This window comes from Malurus melanocephalus, unplaced genomic scaffold (genome assembly GCF_030028575.1).
Source record: "Malurus melanocephalus ecotype Western Australia unplaced genomic scaffold, MMel_1.1 scaffold_77, whole genome shotgun sequence".
Classification (NCBI taxonomy): Eukaryota; Metazoa; Chordata; class Aves; order Passeriformes; family Maluridae; genus Malurus; species Malurus melanocephalus.
Window position 1 is genome coordinate 2141462 of NW_026623309.1, and position 24443 is coordinate 2165904.

Here is a 24443-nt window from a genome sequence, read left to right on the forward strand (position 1 = left end):
ATTTGGCTTTGTTTAGGTTCTGTTGCTCCAGTGCAGTAATTTGATGGGCACAGAGGGAYAGAGAGGTGGCAGTGCTGGACGTGTGCACTTCAGAAAATCATTTTGCACACACAGGGAAGGAAAGAGTTTGCTGGAACGTAGGGAAGTGTCCTTCAACAATAACTTAATTCCAGAGTAATAATTTGAAGAATCTTTATTGAAACATTCAGGTAAGTATTTAAAGAATGAAGCTCATTCCAACAAAACTAATGATTTAACACTTCCAGATATAAAAACATTAAAAATTAATATTTGTGGAGATAACTTGTATCCCCAGCAAATTACTCTTATTAATATATTTCATTGCACCAAAGAAACCAAGGAGGAAGACTAGTCAACTTAATTGCTTTTGCACTTTAGAAAAAATTGCACTGATTTACATAAATTACCCCAAAATTACCCCAGCAAAATTAACCTTGTTTATGGCATCCCAGCCCTGCAGGCTTGGGAAGCYGAGAATCAAATCAGGTGCCAGTACAAGTCAAAACCCTCAGATTTTTCAGATTATCAGAGTAAGTCCCACTACCACTACAGTCATTATGGTGTTAAGGGATACCTGTAGGGGGAAGGGGAGGGAGGAAAAAACCCAAATGCTTGTATCCAGTTAGGGGATGGTTTGTATCACCATCAGGTAACTTGGGCAAAGTAAGTGTTGCCAAAGATGGTTTTTCCACAAGAGGCTCTGAAAATCTGCAGTGAAGTGATTAAGATGATTTGGGGGAAAACACTTTTATACATTGGATTTTGATTTATTCAAAGCTTGGCTTGTGCACTAAGTAGTCCCAGACACTCTGAAGTTGTGCTGKACTGTAAATAACCTAAATAATTTCTTTTGAGTCTGTACAATTCCTACCATAGGTAAGTTACTGTTATTCAAAAAATAAGTGTTGAAACCATCACAAATGTATTGGTTTTTCAAGCTTTACTACAACTATTTTTAAAAATACACAACAGAAAGAACTCCAGTTACACTGCATGAACATGTTCAGTATTTGGTGTGTAAATGCCGTGCAAAGGAAAGTAACGGTGCCTTGTGATCCTTCCCAGGGCAGGAGCAGAAGCTGGCCAGGCATGCAGAGGCACTATTGCTTTCTAGAAGGCTCAGAACTCACTAACTCGGTCCCACCATACCCAGGGCCGTGGCTGGAAGGGGGAAATGGTACAAAAACAGGAACAAAGGAGTGATGGCCCAGTGCTCCTCAGTGACTCCCACCCACAGGGCACCTGTCCCTCCCCAGCGCCCACCACCCCACGGCTCTTGGGCAGGGTGTGGGTAAGGTAACAGAAAGGAAGGAACACAGAACTAGGGTGACTGCAGGAGATGTTCTGCAGGGGAGGCTAAACTGAATTTTAAATACTAAAAAGGTGAACAACTGGCAGTTGTTTGTTTTTTTATAAAGTATAGTAGGTAACATAAGGTCATTTTATAATTATTAGGTGTAACTGTATTTTTCATCATGGGCATGGCTGGGTGTTTAGTTAGCAACTGTTGTCATGCATGGATTCCTGCAGGGAGGATAACTGCCAAGTGTTTTTACAAACGTTCATGAGCACTTAATAAATTTCACTACAGCTTTGGTGACACCGACATGGAGAGGGTTAAAGCAACTGTAACAAGTGTACAATAAGACAAATGTCTGTCCCAGGGGAGGGAATTTATATTTGTGCAAAATCCCAGTTAATAAGTTACAGTAGTTATTACTGTACTAGTGTGTGGCACTGTTCACATTTTCACTGCATCATCACCACCCTGCCCCGCTGGGCACGGCTTCCTCGGCACAGTCTGAAATCCACACTCTGGATTTTATCTTTGACTTGCTTGGTCCTCTACCTTGGTGCAGTCGGGTGGCGATTTGTCACTGTGAATGTCCTCAGTGTCTGTCTGTGCCTGCGCCACCTCCTTCTGCTCCTCAGCTTTTTCCATCTCCAAAGGTCCTTGCTCTGGGCCGGGGCAGAGAGCTGGGGGTCTCTGATCCATCTTCTCCAGGTCATCACAGTGGCTGATGGAACTGGTCTCACTGAACCCATCAGAGCTCCTTAGAGACCTTTTGAAAGCTTTCTGACCTGTGAAGTGTTCGAAGCATACAGCACCCATGAAGGCAGCAAATAACAGTGGTGTGCACAAGTTCAGTTTCCAAGGAAGTACTGGAATTTCATAGCAGCAAAAATGGAAGTTTTGTTTGGGTGCTACTTTGTACCCTAAAAATAGACCCCTTTGCCCTTACAGAGAGGTCTGAAAGCAATAGCCCCTGTTACTGTATCCTGTGGATGCTGGAACCAARCTGCCTGCACAGCCTGAAATCATTCCAGGTTAAAAAACTGCACTGGAAACCATAGGCTGCAAGCACCCAGCCCAAAAGGTGAGCTAAAACTCTGGGTTTCCTGCCAGGAAAATCAGCATTAATTACTACAATTACACAGAGAGTGCCATAGATTTAACAGATCTCACCTCAGAATGGCTTTGGTCACAAAATGTTTGGTAGCAACAGAAATGCAGTTGCTGAAGTACATGACTGCATGTTAATATGCTTTTATTTCAAATAAAACTTTGGGCTTTTTTATCTGCTCAATTCTAAAGCACAGTAAATTCCAGAGGAAGATCCCAGACTTCGTGGGCAGTTATCGGTTAAAGGGATAACTTCCTGTAGTCCAAGGAAGACTATGTGGGAAGAAAACAGCTTGGGTACTGCTGTGTGCCAGGTGTACATTAAAGATTTTAAGGTGGTAGATGATGAGCTCTAGTTCAAGATGGAAAATCATGTGAATCTTCCTGTGTCAGGGAAGTTTTAGAAATTAAACTAAGACACAGAAACTCACCAGGAAGTCTTTGCTTTGCAAGGCTGGAAGTGGGAGTTGGTGGTGGAGTGGTGCCTGTTCCTTGGGCCTTTGATACATACGTAGATTCTGTGGATTCTAGAGAGCCTGCAGGTTAAAAAAAAAAAGTAACTTGACTGAAAACTTTTCTAACTGCCACACGGGGGTGATGCATTTCTGAGAACCCAGGGGACATGAGTGCTGAGATTTCAAAAGTGAATGAAGTCTCCCCTCACAATCATTTCCCAGCACTGTTACACCCTGCAGTCCCATTTCCTTCGTGCCCTGGGCATGTGACCTCTTCCCAGCTGCAAGCTATGGAGCAGTGCCTGTGGAAAGGGTATCCAGCCATGCAGGGTCAGCATTCCCAGGGGAATYCCCTTTCTCTGCTCTAAAAACCTGCCACTTGGTGCATCCAGAGTCACAAAGGCCCTGAGCACAGCAGGGAGCTTTCCCTGCAAGGGTACAGACACACAGGCAGTTGGCCACTGTCCTGGATGTGACAAACACTGCTGAACCCAGGAATATTCATTCCTATCACTGCTACAGTATTTGTACGGTGAAAACTTGTAATTTCAGGAAATATTGTGTTGGTACATTGACCTCACTGATGAAAAAGCTTAAATGYAGCTCCTTCCACATCACCAGACATGAACCACAAATCTGAGAGTAATTTCACATTGTACCATTCCATTCACTRCCATCTCCCACAGCCCAGCTGATGCCAGTCCCAGCTGGCTTTAGCCTGTCCTTGCTGGACGTGCAGTTGGGCACACAGGTCAGCACTTATCAGGATGGCAACAGCAGTGACGTCCCAACCCAGGATTCCAGGCAGACATTCCATTCCAGGGCACAGTGGGACACAAGTGCTCTGGAAGCACTGCAGAGGATGCATGTGCCCTCACATAAGGAGCAGTGTGCTRAGGCCAAGCTACCCCCCAGCTCATGTATTTACAGCCCCCAAAYTCCTGCAGCAGATGCAGCCAGAGGTCACAGGAACATTTTCTCTATTAATAAATRCCAATGTCTCTCATGGCTTTTTTTAACATGATTCAACATGCAAGAACAAAATGTAACCTGTACAAGAGAGGGTAGAAGATTGTCACAGGGTGTTACAGAAATAGTGCAAAGCATGTTCCTGTACAACCTGAGGGTGGGTTATGTCACTCATGCTCAAAGCAGCACAGAACTGGRACAGTCCCAAAGCCAGCACGACATGGCTGTGGCTGCCCCAAGCCCTACCTGCTGTCAGGTTAAACGTCCTTCCCTTGGCTGAGGCTTGGAAGGGAGAGAACCAGTTGAGCACAGAGCCCACCACAGGGATCTGTCGCAGCAGCCCCTGCAAAGCACAATCCAACACTGCCTGGTGAGAAGAGCCCCCAGGGGTCACAAGATACCTCAAAAACCAGCCCTGTGGTACCTCATGTCCTCACCTCTTCCAGCAGTCGTTCTTCATTTGCTTTCTGAAGCTGAAGCTGTGCTTCCTGTATCCCTTTTCTAACAACTTCAGTCATGTTTTCCAACAGCTAATAAAACCCAGAAATAAGGATATATATTATTTGGACTTGAAATTGTCTTTTTAGTTCAGATTTTCAAGATGGAGACAGGGTAGTCAGATATTTTTCTAATTTAAGACAGTATGTGACAATCTCTATTTCATTATGACTGTAAATTAAAGAATGCACATGCTGAGTACAGGATTTTTAACAGATAAACCCAGAGGAARTAATGTAATTYTAAACAGGAATAGCACTTTTTTTTTTTTTACACTTAGAAATGAGCCTGTGACCCAAATTCTTTGAAGACCTGCTTAGCATGTAAATGTTCCTCAGATGAATGTCTGGGTCTGGGAAGAATGTTTARGTTTACAGAGCACATTTTGATTCCCAGAAGCACCCAGACTTAAATCAGCCTCACAGTAACAAGGTATGTGCCAGCCTATAGGTTCACGTTGTTTTTCTACTTTCACAAATAACTGCCACTGCTCCCTGTGGCAGCCCAGGCCAGCACCAGTTGTGTTTTATACTGCAAAGGACAGGCAGTTTACTGGGACAGCTGCAGGGGCAAGGAAAAAATAAACCCAGGAGGTCACAATTTTCTTTGTGCAAGAAAAATTCCAATTTCCATATATTAATGTTGGTTTTGATATTGCACAAGGTCTAGATGACAGGTACTTCCTCCAAGTAGCTACAAATATGTGTAGCTAATAAARGACAAAGAGGAAGCTGCTCCTTTTTCCTTGAGGAGAGCCAACCAGGAACTGACCCCCACAGCAGCTCAATAGCCCTGGTACTCCCTGGCTACAGGAGGGAGGGCAGTGGGTGGAATTCAGAGTACCAGGAAGMAGCACTGTGTTTTCTGGAGCAGTCAAGGTGCTTATCTTCAGCTTTGGTCCTGCCTTCAGTGCCCTTASTGCAAGTCCTCAGGGCAGGCTGCACTGATGTGGATTTATTCTCAAATCTTCCCTCTTTCACCAACCCTCATCTGAGCAGGGCAAAGGCCATTCACAGACAGGTTCTGCTGCCCAGCTTTGGATCGGAAGGGGAAGATCCACATATTTACTGTAGCTGGTTCCAAGACTGCACCTTTTTGAGTTCTCCACTGCTCTATTCCTCCCTGGAACCTTCAGGATCCAAGGGGCCCACACCCAACATTCAGTTCCAATCTTTCCCTTACAACAGTTAAACTGAATGTGTTCTAYAGGCAAAGCATTCCTCATGTCACCCTCCAAGCAGCACAGGGAGTCAGGAGTGGGCAGGAAGTCACTAATAGAAAAAAATTCATTGCCATAATCAACATATCCCCATGAGCAGAAACAGGCAAAGGATTTCTGAAGTTCTGTTTATTTTGAGGTGAGAAAATGAATGCCCAATGCTAGAGGAATGAAGGGACAGATGTGATGTAGGTCACTAGGAACTCTATTTTAGAGAACATTTGGAGAACTCTATTCAGGTAAATGCTTTGACAAATAGGAGTTGCATCAGCTTTATTACTTCAATAGGTAATTTGTAGATTCTGGGTTTGAGACACCAATTTAAAGTTTTTCACGCATTTTAAAGCATAGTCTTATTTTAAAGCTGGTATGTAAAGAATCTCAATCCCACCACATGTAGCAGTGAAGAGAAACACCAACTCACAATCAACCTGCACCTTCACTTTTGTTTTCTTAAAAAACAAAAGCTTAAAATCTGTATGAAAATGAGGCTATTTCAGTACTACTGAAGCTTTTCATTAGAACTAACACACACAGGACCATGAACACAAACCCAGACATCCTCACAATATCATAATCCATAATTGTCTGTATGTAGTCACAGATTATTCCTTCCACAGCAATTAAAACTGTGTGGGCAAACACAACTTTCACAGTGAACAAAACCACGCCCTGAAACCAATATGAAGGGGGAGAAAAAAAGGTGCCTCAATGTTTTGTGAGTTATTAATACATACTCTTGAATTTTCTTCAATTTCTCTGCCTGTTGCTGCAATAGTTTCAACCARCTCTGACACATCCAGGTCCTCCGTGACCATGCCAATGTAAACACAGTTCTTCTGCCCTCCAAATTCTGGACCTGGGAGCACAGGGAGAGTCAGGTCTTTGTGGTGAACAAATMAACAATCCTGCAGTGGCTACAGCACTCGTGCTTGTAAATCTGGAAATCCTAGTACACACCCCCACTGCAGTACGTAAGGCAGGATCTGTGTGGGTACAAATTATGCAGGCCAAGAAAGTTCAGCCCTGGGAGTTTTCAAAGACAGAAACATAACCTGAGCAAGAAAACCTGTGGATATTTCATACAGTCAAAGAATTGTATTATAAATATCAGTGTTGAATATGCTTCAAATACCTTAACTTTCTTCCATTTACAGATTACTTGGTTCTACAACCCTAGGGCACTTAGTTTTGGAAAACTGATCAGAAAAAGATCAGAGTTCTGAATAAGCAAATTAATACTATTTCAGCTATCATRTGGCACTATGTAATTGTGAAAGTGTTGCTAATTATCACAAAAGTCATCATAAGCTTTTAGTCAAGCCACAGACAGCAGTGAAAAGGTCAATCCAGCAGGTTTAGAATGAGATCTGCTTCCCACTAGATCCTCTACTTGGGAAGGCAGTTCACATAGATAAATGCTGCAGCTTTTATTCTTTCTGACAAGGAAATCCTTCTTGGTCTAGTTGCCCCTACATCAGTTTTCACAAGGATTTCTGAGAACAGTGTACCTTGCTCACCTGGTGAACACTCCCCAGCTGAAATAGGGGAGAGGAGGGAASAGTTACAGGTGCTCCTTCTGCCATWGCCACAYAGGCAGCAGCTCATTCTGCATTACAAGGAGCTATCAAATCATTCTAACACAGCTAGGAGAATGACTATTTGTTCAAACAAAAGTTTTTAAAATAGTGCAGTTACCCAAMGAAAAAGTGAGATCTGACTCCAGTTCATTTAACTTTTTCAGAAGTTCTGTATTGATTTTTTCTAGTTCTTTTTCTTGTTTGTCATCATTCTTCCCATCACTGTGATAGTTGTACCTTCAAACCAAGCCAAGAGACAGAAATTTCACTTTACAGTACATACAGAAGCACCTACACACTTAGCATTTTTCTACAAATTCCTCTATTTTACAAACGAAAAACCTCAGAACGTTACAGCTCCTTACCAGCAAGTTTACTGGCATTTGTCATCAGAGACTTTGGGTGGGGCAAGCTTGCTGCTGCAAACTCAACACAGTAGATTTTTAGTTGCTATATTGATCATACTTGAACTGTTTTGACTATACAGAATCCTTCCCAGAGGACTGCTTCAAAGGATCAGAACAGACACTTGGAAGGTTTTTTGAAATCCATTCAGCATATCAGGGAGTGCCATTATAGATAAAAGTATAAAAGTTATGCTTGGCTAAAGACAAGGGGATGAACTTGCTCATTACATATCCCACACACACACTGCTTCCAATTTTATAGTTTGTGCCCAAAACAACTCTTCAGCTTTTCTTTAAGAAATAATCAAAGTAAACAACTTTATAAAGGCAATTTTCTAAAAAGCACTCAAAAGCTTCAACTGGGTGCAAAGCCAGTTAACAATCAGCAAACCAAACATCCAAATCATCAGTGAAGAGACCACATACTCCAGTCTGCTCAAGCACAGTCTCTGCAAATACAGCATGAAGAAAATAATTTACCTCACAACACCTAACCCTGGCCAGCCAAGATCTTCAATATACAACAGACCAACTGTTCTTCTCACTTCTTGCTCAAATTCCTCTCTCAGCTGCAGTGTGCTTGTCARCACCGGTATCTTCATTTTTAAGCAGTCTACCAATTGATCAATGTCTTGTATTTCAGTTCCTAAAACTACAGAGCAGATGTGTTAGTGTGGGGTAAGTGTGATGGACRTGACACAGGTGTCTGAATTATCTGTAAAGGAGCTTCTCTGCAAGTCTATCACAAATATAATTTACAGATAGTATTGAATATCTTGGTCTATGTAAGTAGGCTTTTGGTTCAGTTGTCTATCCACTGATACACTARAATGAAAGGAAGTAAGGATTTCATAAAAGCCTAATAAAAAAGATTTTCTTATATTACAAACTAGTAAGGATATGTTACAATACSCTTTTACAATACATCAGTAGCTAGTATTAAAAAAACCCCAAACATGATTTTGCCATAGCTCAGCTAGTCATGAATTAGCTTCCATGCTGGTTTAAAACAAAATATCCCAGCATCATCAAGTAATTTTAGTCTAAAATCTACTTTTCTGTGTATACCAGGACCCTCTCACTTGAGCATACTAAGAATACAACACTGCTGCCTTAAAMAGGAAATTTAAGACACTTTCCAAGACACAGATTGTTCTTATATCCCCCCTCCACCAGTAATTACAGAAAACCCTAGAGGTTTAGTAAATAATTTATTCTAGCTGAGTAGCTGTATTTTGAACACAAGCACCATTGCAGTGTTGAAACACCTGTGTAGGAAGGTCAGGCATCTGGTGTTACGCAGCTGAGAGAAGGAATTTAACTGCTTTTCCTAATGAGTTTAAAAAGTAACCAGGAAGTCTTTCTCTGCAGAAGTAGTGAGGTAATGTCCCCACAACAGCTGGGCTACCACTAATGCACCCGTGCCGAGGGGCAGCAGAATGAAAAGCTGAGATGCTGCTGGTTTGTTTATATCCTCCCCACAGGACAATACTGAGGAGCTTCTCGAGCACATCTGCTTTTACYCCAGAGGTTTTGTACCATTCTCTAGCAAAGCCCAGCTTTCCCAAGGGGCTGAAGGGGGTGAACATTACCTGCTGAAGTCATCAGGGGGCTAAAGCGCACACAGGTGCCCTCATCCTCCAGCTCCACCACATCCACCCCACTGGCAGGAACCAGCTGTGCCAGCTGCTCTCCCAGCTGCAGGGACAAGGCACAGTTAGGGATCCTGCAGGCCCTGCCACAGCTCAGGGCATAACATGTACACTGTTTGCACTCACAATCAGCTCTTGCACCAAAATACTTCACCCTGTGGGTGAGAAGACTGAGCTTGACAGCGGCTTAAAGTCATGAAAATTGGGGATATAAGCTGCAAGTGTTACAAATCAGAAATTTCTGCAAAACTGTCACTGCCAGTAGRTGTGCCATAATTACTGCACAATGCCAGCACAGGCTTCCAGCATTAACTCAAGAGCTGGCAAAGGCAGCTCTCTGGTCAAGAATGAACAGAYATTGACCATAGAGTATTGGCTGATTTAAAAGAATTCTGAAGTTTTCACATATTCYCACAAGTCTGAGGGAAAAGCCACCAGTTTAAGATTCAGGAGTGATTTCAKTAATAATTACATGTAAAATGATCACAAATGGGAAAGCAACTTTGCTGCAAAGCAAATTAATCTTTTAAACCCAAAACAGAAATCAGATTTAGAATAACTTTTAAACTACTCTAACAAAGGGTGTGTAACTCTCAATGACCCCCTGAAACATTCCACTGTCACTTCTCCTTCCCTGAGGACAAAAGCATTCTTACCCACTGATTGAAGGTGTCATAAATATGCCTTTCGTTGCTTATTATGGGGTGCTGAATAGTTGAGGCCTGTGCAGCATGTGAGGTCTGATCTGAATACAAAGATACAAGAATCACAGAAATGTGTTTTTATTTACTTAATTAAAAAAAAAGGCACCCTAAAATTTAGATAAAAGACAATTAATGTTTCCTAGGTAATGTAATACATCTACACCATGTACTGGGCCTGGAACAGATCAACATGGATGTTTTTGTAAAGTATGTTGAACATGATAAATAAAAGAAGTAAAACAGAGCAAACATAATAGTTTAAAAAAAAAAACCCCACCCAGTAAAATACTTCTGAATTTTGAGGTTCAAATGCCCCAATGGAAGTACCACCAGTGTTTTCACAAAGTAAAATCCTGTCAGAGTAGGCTGCAATATTKAACACCTGTGACAGCATTTCCAGAGCTGTTCCTTATGTTTTCTGCTGCTTTTGAAATTACTGCAACAGTAACTGTAATCAGTAAACCTCAACAACTGTGGTGCTTGCCACTAGCTATGAAATGTTTGAAAGGAACAGAAAACCTGAACAAACCAAAATTTCTCYCCACCAGTACACTCAAACCTAGCCTGCAGCTTGTAAGAGATTTCCATTATCTGYTCTCAAGATCAAAATCATATGCAAATCTCTCCTCACACAAGAAGGCAGAAAATTACTTGTTATGAAAATTTAAAACACTGCAGTCTGTCTAAAAAAAGAAGCTATCACGTGTATGATTTGTCACAGATTAGGACCAGCATTCACAACCCTTTTAAAAGCATGTTACACAAGAGAACTGCACTACATCACATTTMTCTCAAATTCATTTGGTGAATTAGTTGTGTAAAACAGTGTAAAGAGTTGGGGTTGGGGTTTTTGTTTGGTTTTAAATAAATCACATACCTCTATTTGAATATTCCTGGAAAAACTTGAAAACTACCACTGGTGAACTCAGTTCATCTTCAACCTTCAAAAGACAAAAAAACATTTTTCCCCTACTTTTTAAAAGATTTAACACTGTGTATAATTCCTTACACTGCTGAACAAAGCTTGAGTTCTCTTGGAAATCACCCCAGAATCACTGGGAAAGTTCCAGCAGGAAAAGTAAGATCATAATTGATCCTGCTTTGGATCAATTTGGAGAAATGGACTGGGCTCCTTCTGGASACAATCTGTGGCTGCATTTCACAATCCTAAAAATGCAGGATTTATTTAAGGAGAAGGGTAATACAATAACTTGACCTCCCTAGGTTRTTTTTCACTCTACAGCTTACTCAGTAAGCTAAGTTTGCTATACATCAAATATCAATTAAACTTGGGGGAGGCATGGAGTAAAATCACCAAACMCTGTTGGGCAGGACATCTCACAGAAACTGAATTTGGAATGAACACATAAGCTRTAATTTCTAAAACTCTTTCTGGTGTAAAAACCTCAGCTGGGTTAATTTTTGTGTACAATTTCACAGGGTTCCCAACACGATCTCAACAGCAGGRCAAGATGCAGCCAGAATACATTAGAGACACTTATGGGAACTGGTTTCATAGATGGATTATTGAGCAAATCCATGTCCTAAATGCAATCAAATCAAGCTCTGAACATAACTTCTGGATGCTCTTCTGCACTCCCCTGAGTGCATGAGTACAGGGCAATGGAACAAACATGATCCAGAGGTTACACACAACCAAGCCATGAGATTTCACCAAACACTGGAACTTAATTAGAAAGAGCCCAAGTGTCTTCAAAGCTATGGCTATGAGTTAAATAATATTTTAAAATAATTTATTCTAGTCAAAGTTATTCTTATCATTTAAAAGGCAGAAGCTAAGATATACAACCGAAGTATTAAAAGTAGACTGTACCGAAGTTTTAATGAAATCCAGGTTTTTCAAGTTTTCCAGCAGCCTTTGACTCTAGAAGACCAGAGCAGAAGAACGGAGGTGAGAAATGCACAGTTTAAGAAGTTGAAAGTTATTCTGAAAAACATTGAACCATCACAATTTTTGTCTAAACCCCACCAACATGTCAGGGATTCATCCAGTTTTAATATGTAAATTTAGAATTTAATGGAAAAGTATTTCCTGGGTTTAGTAAAACACTGAGTACAAAGTGTGACCTTTGAGAAGTAGCATTCTACATATAAGCAATGCATTTTGTATCTAACACATTATATTGGACCTTAATTTTTACTAAAATAAGGGCTCAACTTCAAACATAGTGCACTTTTATCTAAAGAAATGTTTTTAAAGTCCTTTTTACTAAAAGTAATTTGCTATTACTTAAATCAATACAATGCCACATAGAATAGGAAAATAAAGTCTCTCTGAAGAGCTTTCAAGCACAAATAGTTAAGAGAACTAACAAAAAAGGACATGATTATGTTATTTCCATGTGTGTAACAATATGACCAATGTACAACAATATGTAACAATATATGTTATACTGTCAACAGCTTCAGTTGACTCTTCTACAGCACATCACAATAACCACAAAGAGCTGTCAAGAGCTGTCATAGATCACTGCTGAGCTGTTGCTCACCAGTTGTGAGGCATGTTTTATCCTCTCCACAATGCCATCGTGGCCCAGGTACTGCAAGGAGAGCCACAGGGGCAGAGCACGGAGCTTCTCCACGGGCTGGCTCGATGTCAGCCCCGCTGCCAAAGACTGAGGAGGAAAACAAACAAAACACTGTTACCCTCTCTTCAGTGCTGCTCCTCCTTTTGCCAGCTTTGGAAATTAGAACATGGCAGAACACAGTGATCAGAATCAAAATGCCAGGATCTTGAGAATGGTGAGTGAGAAGCTGAACATACCAAAGAYGGATCCTCATGTCTGTAGAGTGTCACTGTAGGCACTGCTGGGAGCCCCAGCCAGGAACCCAGAGTCAGAGTCATGCTGTCACATTTTGTAGCAGCCTGAAGTTTGGTACAAGAAGCAGAATGTAAGCCACAGATATTTCGATTAACCTTACATAAACACATTATTAAGTTTCTAGATAAAGTGAAACTTACCAGTACAGAAGAGGAGACATAACCCAAAGCCAAAGTTGCCAGATTCACACTGGAAAAAAATGGGTTTAGCATATATTAAATATGCAYTAAGAGACAGCATTTTAATCTGCAGTTTTAATATTTCATGTTTATGTGTAAAGGGAGGTAATTTCTGTTCACATATTTTTCATTAACAATGTAGTAGATGTTGCTATTTGGTACTCCAAGATTGAAAACTCAAAAGTAAAAATCCACTTCAATCTAAAAATTTTCTGTCCAGCCTTTGGGGAAATCATCCCCCAAGGTCCTATACATAATTTAGCATCAATTTGATATAAGAAATAAATAGTATGCCAATATAACTATTTTATAAAATGGCTGGAGAAACAGTATTGCAGACTCAAAACAAAAAAAAAAAAAATCTTAGAGCACTGGAGTCTTCATTGGCATTGTCCAAGTTCTTGGAATTTCTTTTCCTCTTGGTTTAATCCCCCTCCCATTGCTCATTTCTGTTGTCCTCTGCTCTTGCTGCAGCTTTCTGGACAACCTTCATTAAAGTGTCATTTCATTCTCCCTTCTTATTCTCAATAACCACTGTATAATGTCCTCCCTGGCCYAGAAGGTCTTTTTATTCATATTTTAAGCTCTTCAAAGCAAAGGCAGATAAGATTACCATCTGAATAGAAGCAATCACTAATCTGTGCTGAAATTACCTCTCCAATTAATTCTTCCTGTGTATGTAAATCAATTTCTATCTCACAATGACAAAATTATAACCATGTAAAATGCTTACTAAGACAAAACTAAAGTTGGCCCTATGGCTCTCTGYGAGCTGTCCAATTGAATGCTATGTCAAGCTATTTAATGAATACAGTTACACAGAAATAAGTCTCCAGTTCCTTACCCTTCCACATGGAGCCACATCTTGTACTGCTCACAGAGCTCCTTCAGCCGGCCCAGCTTGTCCGTGTGCCCAGCACCTGGAGTCCCTGGGTTGGACAGGAAMAAGGCAGTGACAGAGGATCAGCCTGCAAACTGAGGCTTTGCATAAAAAGCCTCTTGCACTAAAAACATCTCTGATCATTTTCCAAGTCCTCAAGCAAGTAGTAGTTACATCTCTCAATTTAAAACAAWTTTTGTACATGTGTTTGATTAATTAGAAGCAAAATAAAACTCTTCAAGCGAAAGTTGATGGCACATCCATCAAAAAATTCTGAAGTGTTATTGCAAAACTGACTTTTAACAAGAGTTCTGCACTCACTAGTTACAGTCATATAAATATATCAATGAACATATGCAGACCTGTAAGAGTAAAATCCAAATTTTATTAAGTTACATAAACTCCCCTAGACAGATAATTATTTGTGGCCATTAAGATATTTCCTGATAGGCAACCACTGGTCTATTCAAGAAAATATATTTTCTTTTTTTATTATATATGTATTCATGAAATAGCATGGGGGGGTTTTGTTATTTTTTGTCCACAGCACTTACCAGCATTGGCCACAAGCAACAAAGGCAGTTTTCCAGATTCAACATCCTCTTTAATCAGTCTGTCCAACAAAGCAACATCCTGGTATCAGTAAGAAAACAATATGTTTGTCAAACACTGAATTGCTTCTGCTGAACTGGGAAAATGCATTAAGACTGAAAATGAACAGCATTTTGAAGTTCTGAAAATAAACATTCTCAGTGTCTTTGTGGCTTGCAGACTCTTCTTATCGAAGGCAAAATAATATGAATGTAAAATAAAGCATTTGTAACCTATTTACAACAAATTTGTAACTTATTTTGTGAAAGTACCTCCAACTACTCCTATTCTAGAAACCTTGCACTAAAAAGCACTTTACTTAAATGCCATTAAAATATTTTGCAAATGACAAGACCAAGATGCGAGCTGCTTTTAGAAAATTTCCTTCTATGATTTGTACAGCTTTAGCACAGAAGACTCAGTTTGAAAAAGTAAATGCATTAATAGCTTTTCCTAACAATTTACTTGGCATTCATTTAATGAGGCTTAAAAACCMACCAACTAAAACACAGAAAGAGCTCTCAGGGAAGACAAACTTACCATTTGGTGCTGAGATCCAAACATAGTGTTACAAGGCACWCGGCACACGCAGGAAAGGGGCAACCCTAACTGCAACAGAAATGATGGAATTTCAACTGAGTGAAACTCATTTCACGTGTTCACAGAAATACAGAGTGATGCAAAAAACAATATGACAACAGAAACCTTAATATTACATTATAAAGTAAATTAATAGAGAAAAGCAAAGGACAAATTATATATGTTTGGTCTCGAGTCTATTTCACATAACCAACAGCTTATGCAAAGCACAATGCAATCTAGAAACAATCACTCATTTTTTAAAAAGTTAGCATGCAGGATCCTTTCACTGGAAATATTCAGAAAATTTCTCTTCCTCCCACTATATCACTGCTGCAAAACACATGCTGTAAATGAAAACTCTAAGTATTTTCCCCAGACAAATAGTTTTATTTTAAGTTTGTGGTTCACTACAGCTGAAGTAATCCCCAGTATGGACTTTGTTTCTTTTGCTGTTGTTTCCACCATGAAGAAAAATAATCAAAATCATCAAAGCTATGCAGACAGGTTCTAGCTGAAGCTAAACCCCCACTGATTCACTTTACCTGATTGCAGAGAGCTTGGCCCAGGCCTGTTCTGGCTGCAGARCTGATGTATATGACAGGCTGTTTAGTGTAGAGCACATTAAATCCCTCGATTGTATAATCTTCATAGCGTGTGTGAATTACCAGGCGACAGATTTTTAGGAGACCTTCACGATCATCTTCATGATAATAGGCTGATCCATTTTCATACCTGCAAGAAAAGTCAAGTAAACATGACCAACAAAACCAACAGCCAGTTTAGGGACTAAGATAACAGTGACCAGCAAAGGAGCTTGCCAGAGGATGAAGATGATGATAAAAAATCTTCTGTTTTCCCACATTAAAGTAGGTTAAAAGAAAACTTTGGTGAAAAAGGCTGAGAWTAACAGTGAGAGAGGCTGAGTATATATTTTCATTTAGACTCAGAGACAGATAAAAACAGAAAATTTCTCTTCTCTGGGAGAAAACACACAAAAGCCTTCATTCTGATTTTAACATAGATRTAAATCCTGGACTGCTAATTTCAAAGATAATGCAACCTGACATTTTTTTAGGCTAGGTTAAGGTTGTGTTTCAAACCTTTCAAGTATTTTTAAGTTTGTGTCAGAGTGGTTTCCTTTGCTGACATTCTCAGTCCAGTCACATCCATTTTTAAACATTATCACTACCTTGTCACACAAGTTATTCCCAAGGACTCACCTGAAAAGCCTGCAGAGCCAGAGAGTAGTATCAGAAAGGATCCTTGTAGTAAGTTTTCTCAGTCTTTCCCTGTCCAGCACAGATATATAAGCAGCCAAACTATGTCCCAGTAGTGCCATGTGACCCTGTTCACCAACATTTTGAAGTCTGCAAGTCAGAACAGAGGAAGTGCCAATCAAATGCAAGTCATGRACATCACAGTAATATGGGGGTTATGGATTTTTAATGCAGAGAAGCAGAATTCGTTGACATGCAAGTTAAATATTTAGCAGAGAGAAGTGCAGAGTATCACAGCCACCCTCCTGCCATTGTGAATTACACACTAAACTGCCAGTGCAGGCAAGAGCACTTCACGTGGCTCAGCTGCTCACAGCAACAGCTCCTGCTTTTGAACCAGCCAACATGAGCTGGAACTAAGCACCTTATCTGCATTGGGACTAAAAAGTGCACTAAACATACCCTTCTCTCCTCAGGCACAGAAAACTCAGGCCACTTACTATTAGTACTTGTAGAGGCACAGCTTTTATTTGTTTGTTGGGGTTTTTTTTGTTTGTTGGTTGGTTTTGTGTTTGTTGGTTTTGATTTCTTTTAAAAATCTTGAACATGCTTTTTGAATGTCGGTTTTCAATAATCCTCTTAAGATCKGTCAGTACTATCTCCACTTTACAGTAAAATGGGAACATATTTTATTTCCTTTCATTTTAAAATCTACAGATATATATGATAAAAAATTTATTGGTATTCAAAGCTTTAAGACTTTCTGACTTAAAACAACTTTCAGGAAGTGGAAAATAAAAAGCTGTCACATCAGAAACAATTCCCTTATATAACTCAATACAGTAACTAGTAACAAAAGCCAAACCTCAGGCATTATTCTGCTTCAGTATACAGTGTATGGTGCCTTTAAAAGTTACCTGGCACTGCACAATAATAATGATAATGATCAGAATGTGACAATCAGGTGTCTTCCACATACAATAATTGATACTGGCCTTACCTGTAGGATTGTGAAGTTTCCTCTTCCTCCTCTCCATGCATTAGGTTCTGAACTAACTGAAGTATGCTCACCATATCCTGGCCACTGCGAGGGGAAACAAGACCACATTAAAAAGACACTAAAAGGTAAATACCAGCATCTGAAAGAGGCCATCTGGGACACTACACTTACACTGAATGCTGAGTACAGCAACAAAAATGAGTCCTTGATCTCAGAAAAACTGATCACAATGACGAGGATGCTGAATCAATTCAAAACCCTATTTGCTTATAGAAGGAGACTCAGAAAAACACATGTASTGACATCTGAAAATTTGGTCTGAAAAGTCTCACTTGCCAACATGGAATTCTTATTGCTACACAACCAACTAAGGCAGTAGCTAAGGATCCACATTTCTCTTCATGTGAACCAGCTTCAGCCCATAACTCAGCACATCGCTTATACAATTCCCTACAAATCTTAGTTTCTGGCAGACACCAGCTATGTTAAACTTCTGACATGATAAAACATGGTAAAACTGGAAAAGACCCACAACATTTCAACTTTCCAACTAATAATTCCAACTAAAGAAGTTTAAGAATTTACACTGACAGCTGAAATTGCATTTTATTAATATAAAATATAATTCAATGTCTCCACTGACCACCASGGTTACTTTTTGTAACTTAAATAGCTTCTGCAATACTTTCTGAAGTGCCAGCCTGAGCTCCTGCAGGATCGTCTCCCACAGAGGACACAATCAATTGAAATCTTAGTTTTCAACTACAATGGTCTCACCTGTCTTCTGCACAAAAGCTCTGTTTAATTTCTAAAGAGAGCCATGCTGAAAAGGTAGGAGTTTTAGGGTGCTTGGTGGTTTTTTTTTTATTTTTCTTTTATGGTTTCTACCTTATCAGTCTCAGCTATTTTTAAAAAATCTGAGTACTTTGATTTGTTTATGTTTACTCTGAGCCTCAGTCACAGCTGTAGGCACCAATACTTCATCAGATTCCAAGAGTTCAAAATTTCAGTCACCGAGGACAAGTAATCTTTTTTCCTCTTTTCTACATGAGTATGGAAATAGTTGGTATGATGACAGTATTTTCCCCCTATTTTTTCCCCCTATGTGAGTATGGAAAGAAGTTTATGATGATGCCTGGAAAATGTTAATGTTTCCATTAATACAAGTTGCTTGGAATACAAATATGCTATGTGTAGTTTAAGATTTTGAAAAGAGCATTATCTAAAATTGTTCTTGCCTACCTGCCTTGGAGTGGTCCAGGAATATCCTTCCGTGCATATTTCTTTTCATTTTCCTCCTCCACTTTCCTAAGTTAAAGACACAAGAATAAACCCTGTATTTAGTTTGTGTTTTATAACATCAAATACAAAAATGACTTTGACTTGCAGAAATACCTACTGCCAYGTATCTATTTCACTGACAACAGGTTCAGAAATAAATCAGATGAGACCTACACAAAAGTTTAGTTCAGACTGAATTCAGCAGTTTCCAAGTTGGGTTTTTCAGTTCTTTAACAGAAAGAGAAGAATCTCATATACWCAGGAATTAAAAATTACTTGCACTGCAATAATAAAAAATCTTAGCTCTGAAAAACAGACTTGTTAGACTTGTTTTGAATATTACAAAATGTGCATAAAAATGTACACAGCTACTTAAAAATCTCAGCATGTGAGAAATAAAGGTGATTTGCACAGGTGTAAACTTCAGAATGACAATGTGACTTTAAACGACCAGGAAAATGAGGGTGTTTTCTGCTTAATGCCAGGGATACAAATCATCTTCTCCTTAGCACAAACAGCTGTTATTTTTTACTGTATCCCTTGCACACACCTTTGATTGTCTTCCAGCATCTTCATTGCTTCATTCAGATTCTTCCCCATTTCTGCTAGAGTTGGGTCCACCATCTTCAAGAAAAAAGATAACTTTCAAGAAAATATCAAAACCATTCATCTTATTACTGTCTCTATAATCTAATAGATCCTAGAAGAGGYTAAAAAGTCAACATTTTGTACCTAGAAACACGAGAAAGTATCCTTTGAGACTGCCCTAGGAAAGAGAAATAAAATGGCACTGTTTTGTGCTATTTCCCCAGCAGACTTTTCCAACAGTAGTTTTCAAAACAGATRAGAAAACACCTAACCCAAATACTCTTGTAAATCTATTTATCCCTATTCCTGGTACCTTTAAGCCAGTTTTGAATCTTCACTTACTGGAGAAATTCCCTTTATGTAGACAAAAATGTAAACATGACTTGCAGCAGGCAGCTATGACAAGCTGGAATTATCCTCCAGCAGCTGCAGCCCTCCAGCTGCACAGAACAGGCCAAAAATCCTGATCTCTGAAACCAGGTAGCCACACATTTCTAGGATGGAAGAATTTAAAAATCATGGAACTTATTTCCCCTGAATAAAGTAGAAGCTCAATAACGAATAAGCTGCATTTCTCAAGGAACTGCTTTGGCTTTGAAGAAGTCTCATTCATAAACTTTAACCCAAGAGGCCTGATGGTAGCTTGAGGCACTGACACAAGGCACCTGGATGAGAACATTTATCCATTTAAGGATTAGATGCTATTTGAATCTTCCAGAGAATGTGAAAGGTGTCATGTGGCAGAGCCTGATTTACCKGCACTTGAAAAATAAATATACACCAGCATGATGGTAGAAGGCAACACCACTGCTAAGCCCCATTGCATCAGACAGCAGAAACCCCTGAGATACTCAGGTGACCCTGTACCACAGTCTCTTCTCCACCTCTGCACAGCCTCCATAAATTTAACACCAAGCCATCACTCATGTACCAAAGACTGCTGGTTACCCTGCAGGCTGCTGCAAAGGTCAGGGAAACAGGGGAGGGACAGCRTTTGTTCAAAGAAAAAAATCCCACAGGCAAATGTGTTCACTCAGGCAGATGCCTGACACAAAAGCAAATTTGATCACATAAGGTAGTGGGTTTCATTTATCAGAGGATTTTACATTATTTTCATATGGAGGACCAATCAAGAAATGAAAAAAAAAAATTAAGTTGAGCGTAACCATATGTTCAAAGACTATTTTTAACCAAATATTTTGAGATTTAACTCACATTATAGCAAGTGGTAGGTGGCTGAAAGAATCAGTAGCCAGGCATRGGCCCAGTGAACAGACCAAGACTGCCAATTTTCTGTTCCATGGCTTTGGAAGTGGCCAGTAACAAATGTTTSGGGGAAGAACAGAGCAAGTACTGAGTAATATTTTCCCATCAGAACTCCCAGCATTCAGCAATAAATAGGTTTTTACACTTTTACACAGACTTGTACAACATTCACCAGACATGAGGGCCACAACTTAGTTAAGCACTGAGTGACAAAGCACTACAAATACAACAAGTTCAAGGCCTGATCACAGAGATTAAAAAACTCAACACACACTGCAAGCATTCAATACTCAGAAGAAAACAGATATAACCAAAGGAAAAATATAAATTTGATCTTTGGCAATATGTCCATACATTTTGAGTGGTTTCCAGAGCTGCATCATGTCAAAGAAACTCTGGAAAGAAGTTTGGAACAAAAACTCAGTTTTGCTCCTGCAAGCCCTTAAGCTTGGACTAATCTACTAATTGCAACTACCTCACATAATTTAACTCAGGCTGCCATAAAACATTATCAGTGGCTGGAAGGCAGTTCTTGTTTGAAGCTTCCCTAGCATCACATGCAAATATTTAAAGAGATCTATTGTAGATGAGGACTCGAGATGTGAGGCTTTACAAAAAGGGCTCTGAGCTGCTTTTATTTGCTACTAGCATAAAATTCACCTGCTGAAATGACATCAGATGTTAAAAACTGCACATCCTTACCTTGTGACTCATTCTGGCTCACTCACTAATAATTACAGACGCATTAAACCCTTCTGCCAATAAACTGGCAGAATACATAAAATACAGCTTCAAAACTCCCAAGTTACATTAAGCTCAAAAAAACTCTAAGAAATGCAAACAGTCTTTGAATTCTGACATTCTAATTTTCCAATTCATCCCTCCTGATTTTTTCCAATTGCTAAATGGATAGGCAGTAACTTATTTYCTCCTCTGAATTAGGGAAGGAGAAAAAAACCCACCTTTAACTGCTTCACGCTGAACTTTATATATTCTCCTCCTCTGCTCACATTAGGAAGGGCATGGARGTGGGAAGAAGACTTTCTGCTTATTTTGAGCAGCAAGAGGAATAGGTGTGGCAAAGTTGCAGCAACAAACCATTTAGTTAATAAAGGGTTCTGAACACACTTTAATAACAAGAGCAGTATTAAACACAACATTTTTTTCATGGTTTTGAACTGTTTTTTAAAACAACTGGGGGAAGAATTCTTGAACGCTCCCCTCTGAACCACAGGACAACACATGTGTTTAGGGGTTAAAGCAGCTGCAGGAAGTTTCTGCACTCAGTCCTTCCCCTGGATCACAGRTGAGTTTGACCAGGGGAGTTACAAGATATGCAAATCCTTTCAAGCTCTAAAGAAGTTCCTCCCTTCCAGRTGTCCATTCAGCACCCCAACATCTCCTGCCTCCTTCAGCCCCTCAAAGACCCTGACATACCTCAGCCTATTTTGACTTTTAGCATTCATTGCCTTCAAAATGTGTTACTCCAACTCCTTAAGGTTATCCTGCCATAGCTTTGAATTGTAGACACTTCCCTATTCAGTAACCAATCTGTTACTATTTTATTACGCACTTTGAACTGTGAACTGTTTATGATTTTACAGGCAAGATGTCACACCTTGGAGCCACTTCGCAACTGGGAGAGGATAAGGGGCCATTCTCCAACTGTGATAAGACTGAACATTAATCAGAAATTCAAAAGGGAGAATGTTGCTTCATATACCAATATTTTACAATCTTGATTTTGCATTCCTGTAGGCTGTGCTCTTAATGGAACGAAGGGATGAATTTTAAACAGTTTACATAAACTAACATTGTGCAAAGCAACTCACAGGTGTAGCTAATTTCTTACTTTACAGGAGCTCATTTTCCCACTATATCATTATAATTGCCTAAAAGAAAGTTTTACCATCAGAAACAAAAACCTATTCTCAACAGTAAATTAATCTGAAACAATATCAGTATTCTTCAGCCAAAAGAATATTGTGTTTATTCGCCAAGCTAAGAAAAGTTTAAAATAACAAAAAAAAAGCAGTCACTTAATGACTGTTTGGCTTGAATAAAAATGGCACTGGGTCATCACAAGGCTTCTGCTTACAGATATTTGCTCTTTTAATCTTTATTATTCCCCTGACCTGCATGCAGTTCTGCTGTCATGAGTTTTCTATAAACTTACCAGGATGTTGTGGTAAATAGCACAGTAACAAAAGACAAGAGCCACTGGCTGAGCAAGAAACCAAAACAGATTTTTTTCATATTTAGGGAAAATACTTCTGTAGAGACAGCAAGAAGTTACAAGGAAAGAATTTACACTATTTTATCAATGACAAAGTCACCTAAATTGAAATGTCAAAGTCCTTCAGAGGATTGGCCACTTCTATCAAAATCTGAATGGGAAAAGAAAAAATAGAATACTTCTGTTAAGGCAAACTTCTGAAATCTAACACAGGCTTCCAGAATTAAATAAGTTCAGCCCAACAAAAGATTTCTGAATTTCAGATAAAATTAATTGTAGTTATATCACTTAAGACACACAACATTAATACCTTAAAAATAATGCAAAAAAAAAAAAAAGTCTGCTGAAACAAACTTRATTTGCAAAATCAAACCAAAAAATTTTGGATGTGCACACCTGTGTGTCAGATTCTACAGTGGTTTTCCTTGGAGTCCTACTGTGCAACGTTTTCAATTCTTATCTGCCGAAACAATCTTCTTCCATTTGCAAAACCCTAATGAGCGTAGTCACTCAAAGTCACTGCATTACAGCTCATTAGTTGATTGTACTAAAATAGTTATAAAAATACAAGTTGCAACAAATATTAATACAAGTTTAGAAGTACTTATCATAGGTATCCTGGTAAGATAGGTGTATAAATACATGACAAAGATAGAATCCATGGCTCAAATAAAAGACAGTCTCAGATCTATAAATATAATACTTAAATAAGCACAGGATAAGTGGGCACRYRTTCTCYCCAGAKAAATGTATCCCATCTTGGAGAAATKTCAAATATATTTGGGGAGAAGCCTTCTGACATATCATGCTCAAGAGYAGATAAAATGTAAATTGTACAGATTTACCACCATCTTAACCAAAGAACTTTTGTCAGTACTACACCTGCTCTGTACTAATGCACTTTTTAAAAAAAACTACATATCATACCATTGGTCTCTCTGAGTCCAGTTCATAGAGAGCATACTTCACGTTATTCCAATAAAGTTTTACTTAAATAACTAAAACCCTTTAGCACAAGCAGAAGTCACTTCTGTCAGCACCTAAGCTTTTAAACACTAACCAATACTGTGTAACAGTGTATTTCTCACGCACCTTGTAATACATCAAACTTTTTTACCACCAGCCTATTAGCCACGCCATGATACTTCCTGAATTTTACTGGAGCACRTCCCATTCAAATCTCTCTGGACCATCCCAAAGATCCCATAAACCCGAACATGCTGCATATAGTAAATGACGCAAGGAGGGGCACTCCCAACCCTTAARCATACAAAGTAGCTCTTATTTCAGAGGCACACTGTCCCCACAGCCACGGGGACAAGCTCCGGGAGGGGCAGGACCCTCGGGCAGGTGCCGGMCCCAGCACAGGTGCGGAGCAGCCACTGACTCACTGTGACAGAGGAAAAGAGGCTCTGTCAGGCACTCACGGCATTACAGAACCAATATTTGCTTTGTACATTGCATTGGGCACAACAGCAAACACAGGGCAGCAAATGCGTACATTTAAATTTTATAAAAAAAGGCTAAAATAATAATTTATTTAATACTATTTCCTCTCCGGTCCTGCTGAAGGCTAACACTCACGGGTAATAAACTCCATTTTTTTTTTCAATTTTTTTTCAATTTTTTTTTTTTTTTGGTAGGAAATAAAATACCCGCTCCTAAAGCATTTCCTGATAGCTATCCTGCCTAGTTCCAGATCCGGGACACAGATGCCGGTGACACCGGTGGCTGAGGGGGCCGAGGGGGACACGCCCGAGGGCTCCACCGGTGCCCCAAAGCTCCGGGAGGCAAAGCCGCCTCAGCACCGGCAGCAGCGCCGCACACCGCACACCGAGCCCCGGCCGCCGCCGGCCCGCGCCCCTCCCCGC

General features: G+C 39.7%; 1 protein-coding gene across 1 annotated transcript; it reads right to left on the reverse strand.

The window, feature by feature from the left end:
• Window positions 1-184: 184 nt before the first annotated feature.
• Window positions 185-19106, reverse strand: PDXDC1 (pyridoxal dependent decarboxylase domain containing 1). The gene is made up of 22 exons (XM_057367318.1): window positions 19033-19106; window positions 18444-18509; window positions 17202-17285; window positions 16205-16351; window positions 15527-15716; window positions 14943-15011; window positions 14366-14444; window positions 13776-13860; window positions 12893-12941; window positions 12695-12796; window positions 12420-12545; window positions 11744-11794; window positions 10787-10850; window positions 9862-9950; window positions 9146-9251; window positions 8034-8205; window positions 7265-7383; window positions 6304-6425; window positions 4287-4379; window positions 4096-4192; window positions 2857-2961; window positions 185-2103 (listed from the first exon to the last, which is right to left on the reverse strand). The coding sequence occupies exons 1-22, from the start codon at window positions 19104-19106 to the stop codon at window positions 1844-1846; spliced, it is 2349 nt and encodes a 782-aa protein (XP_057223301.1). The 3' UTR covers window positions 185-1843.
• Window positions 19107-24443: the final 5337 nt, after the last annotated feature.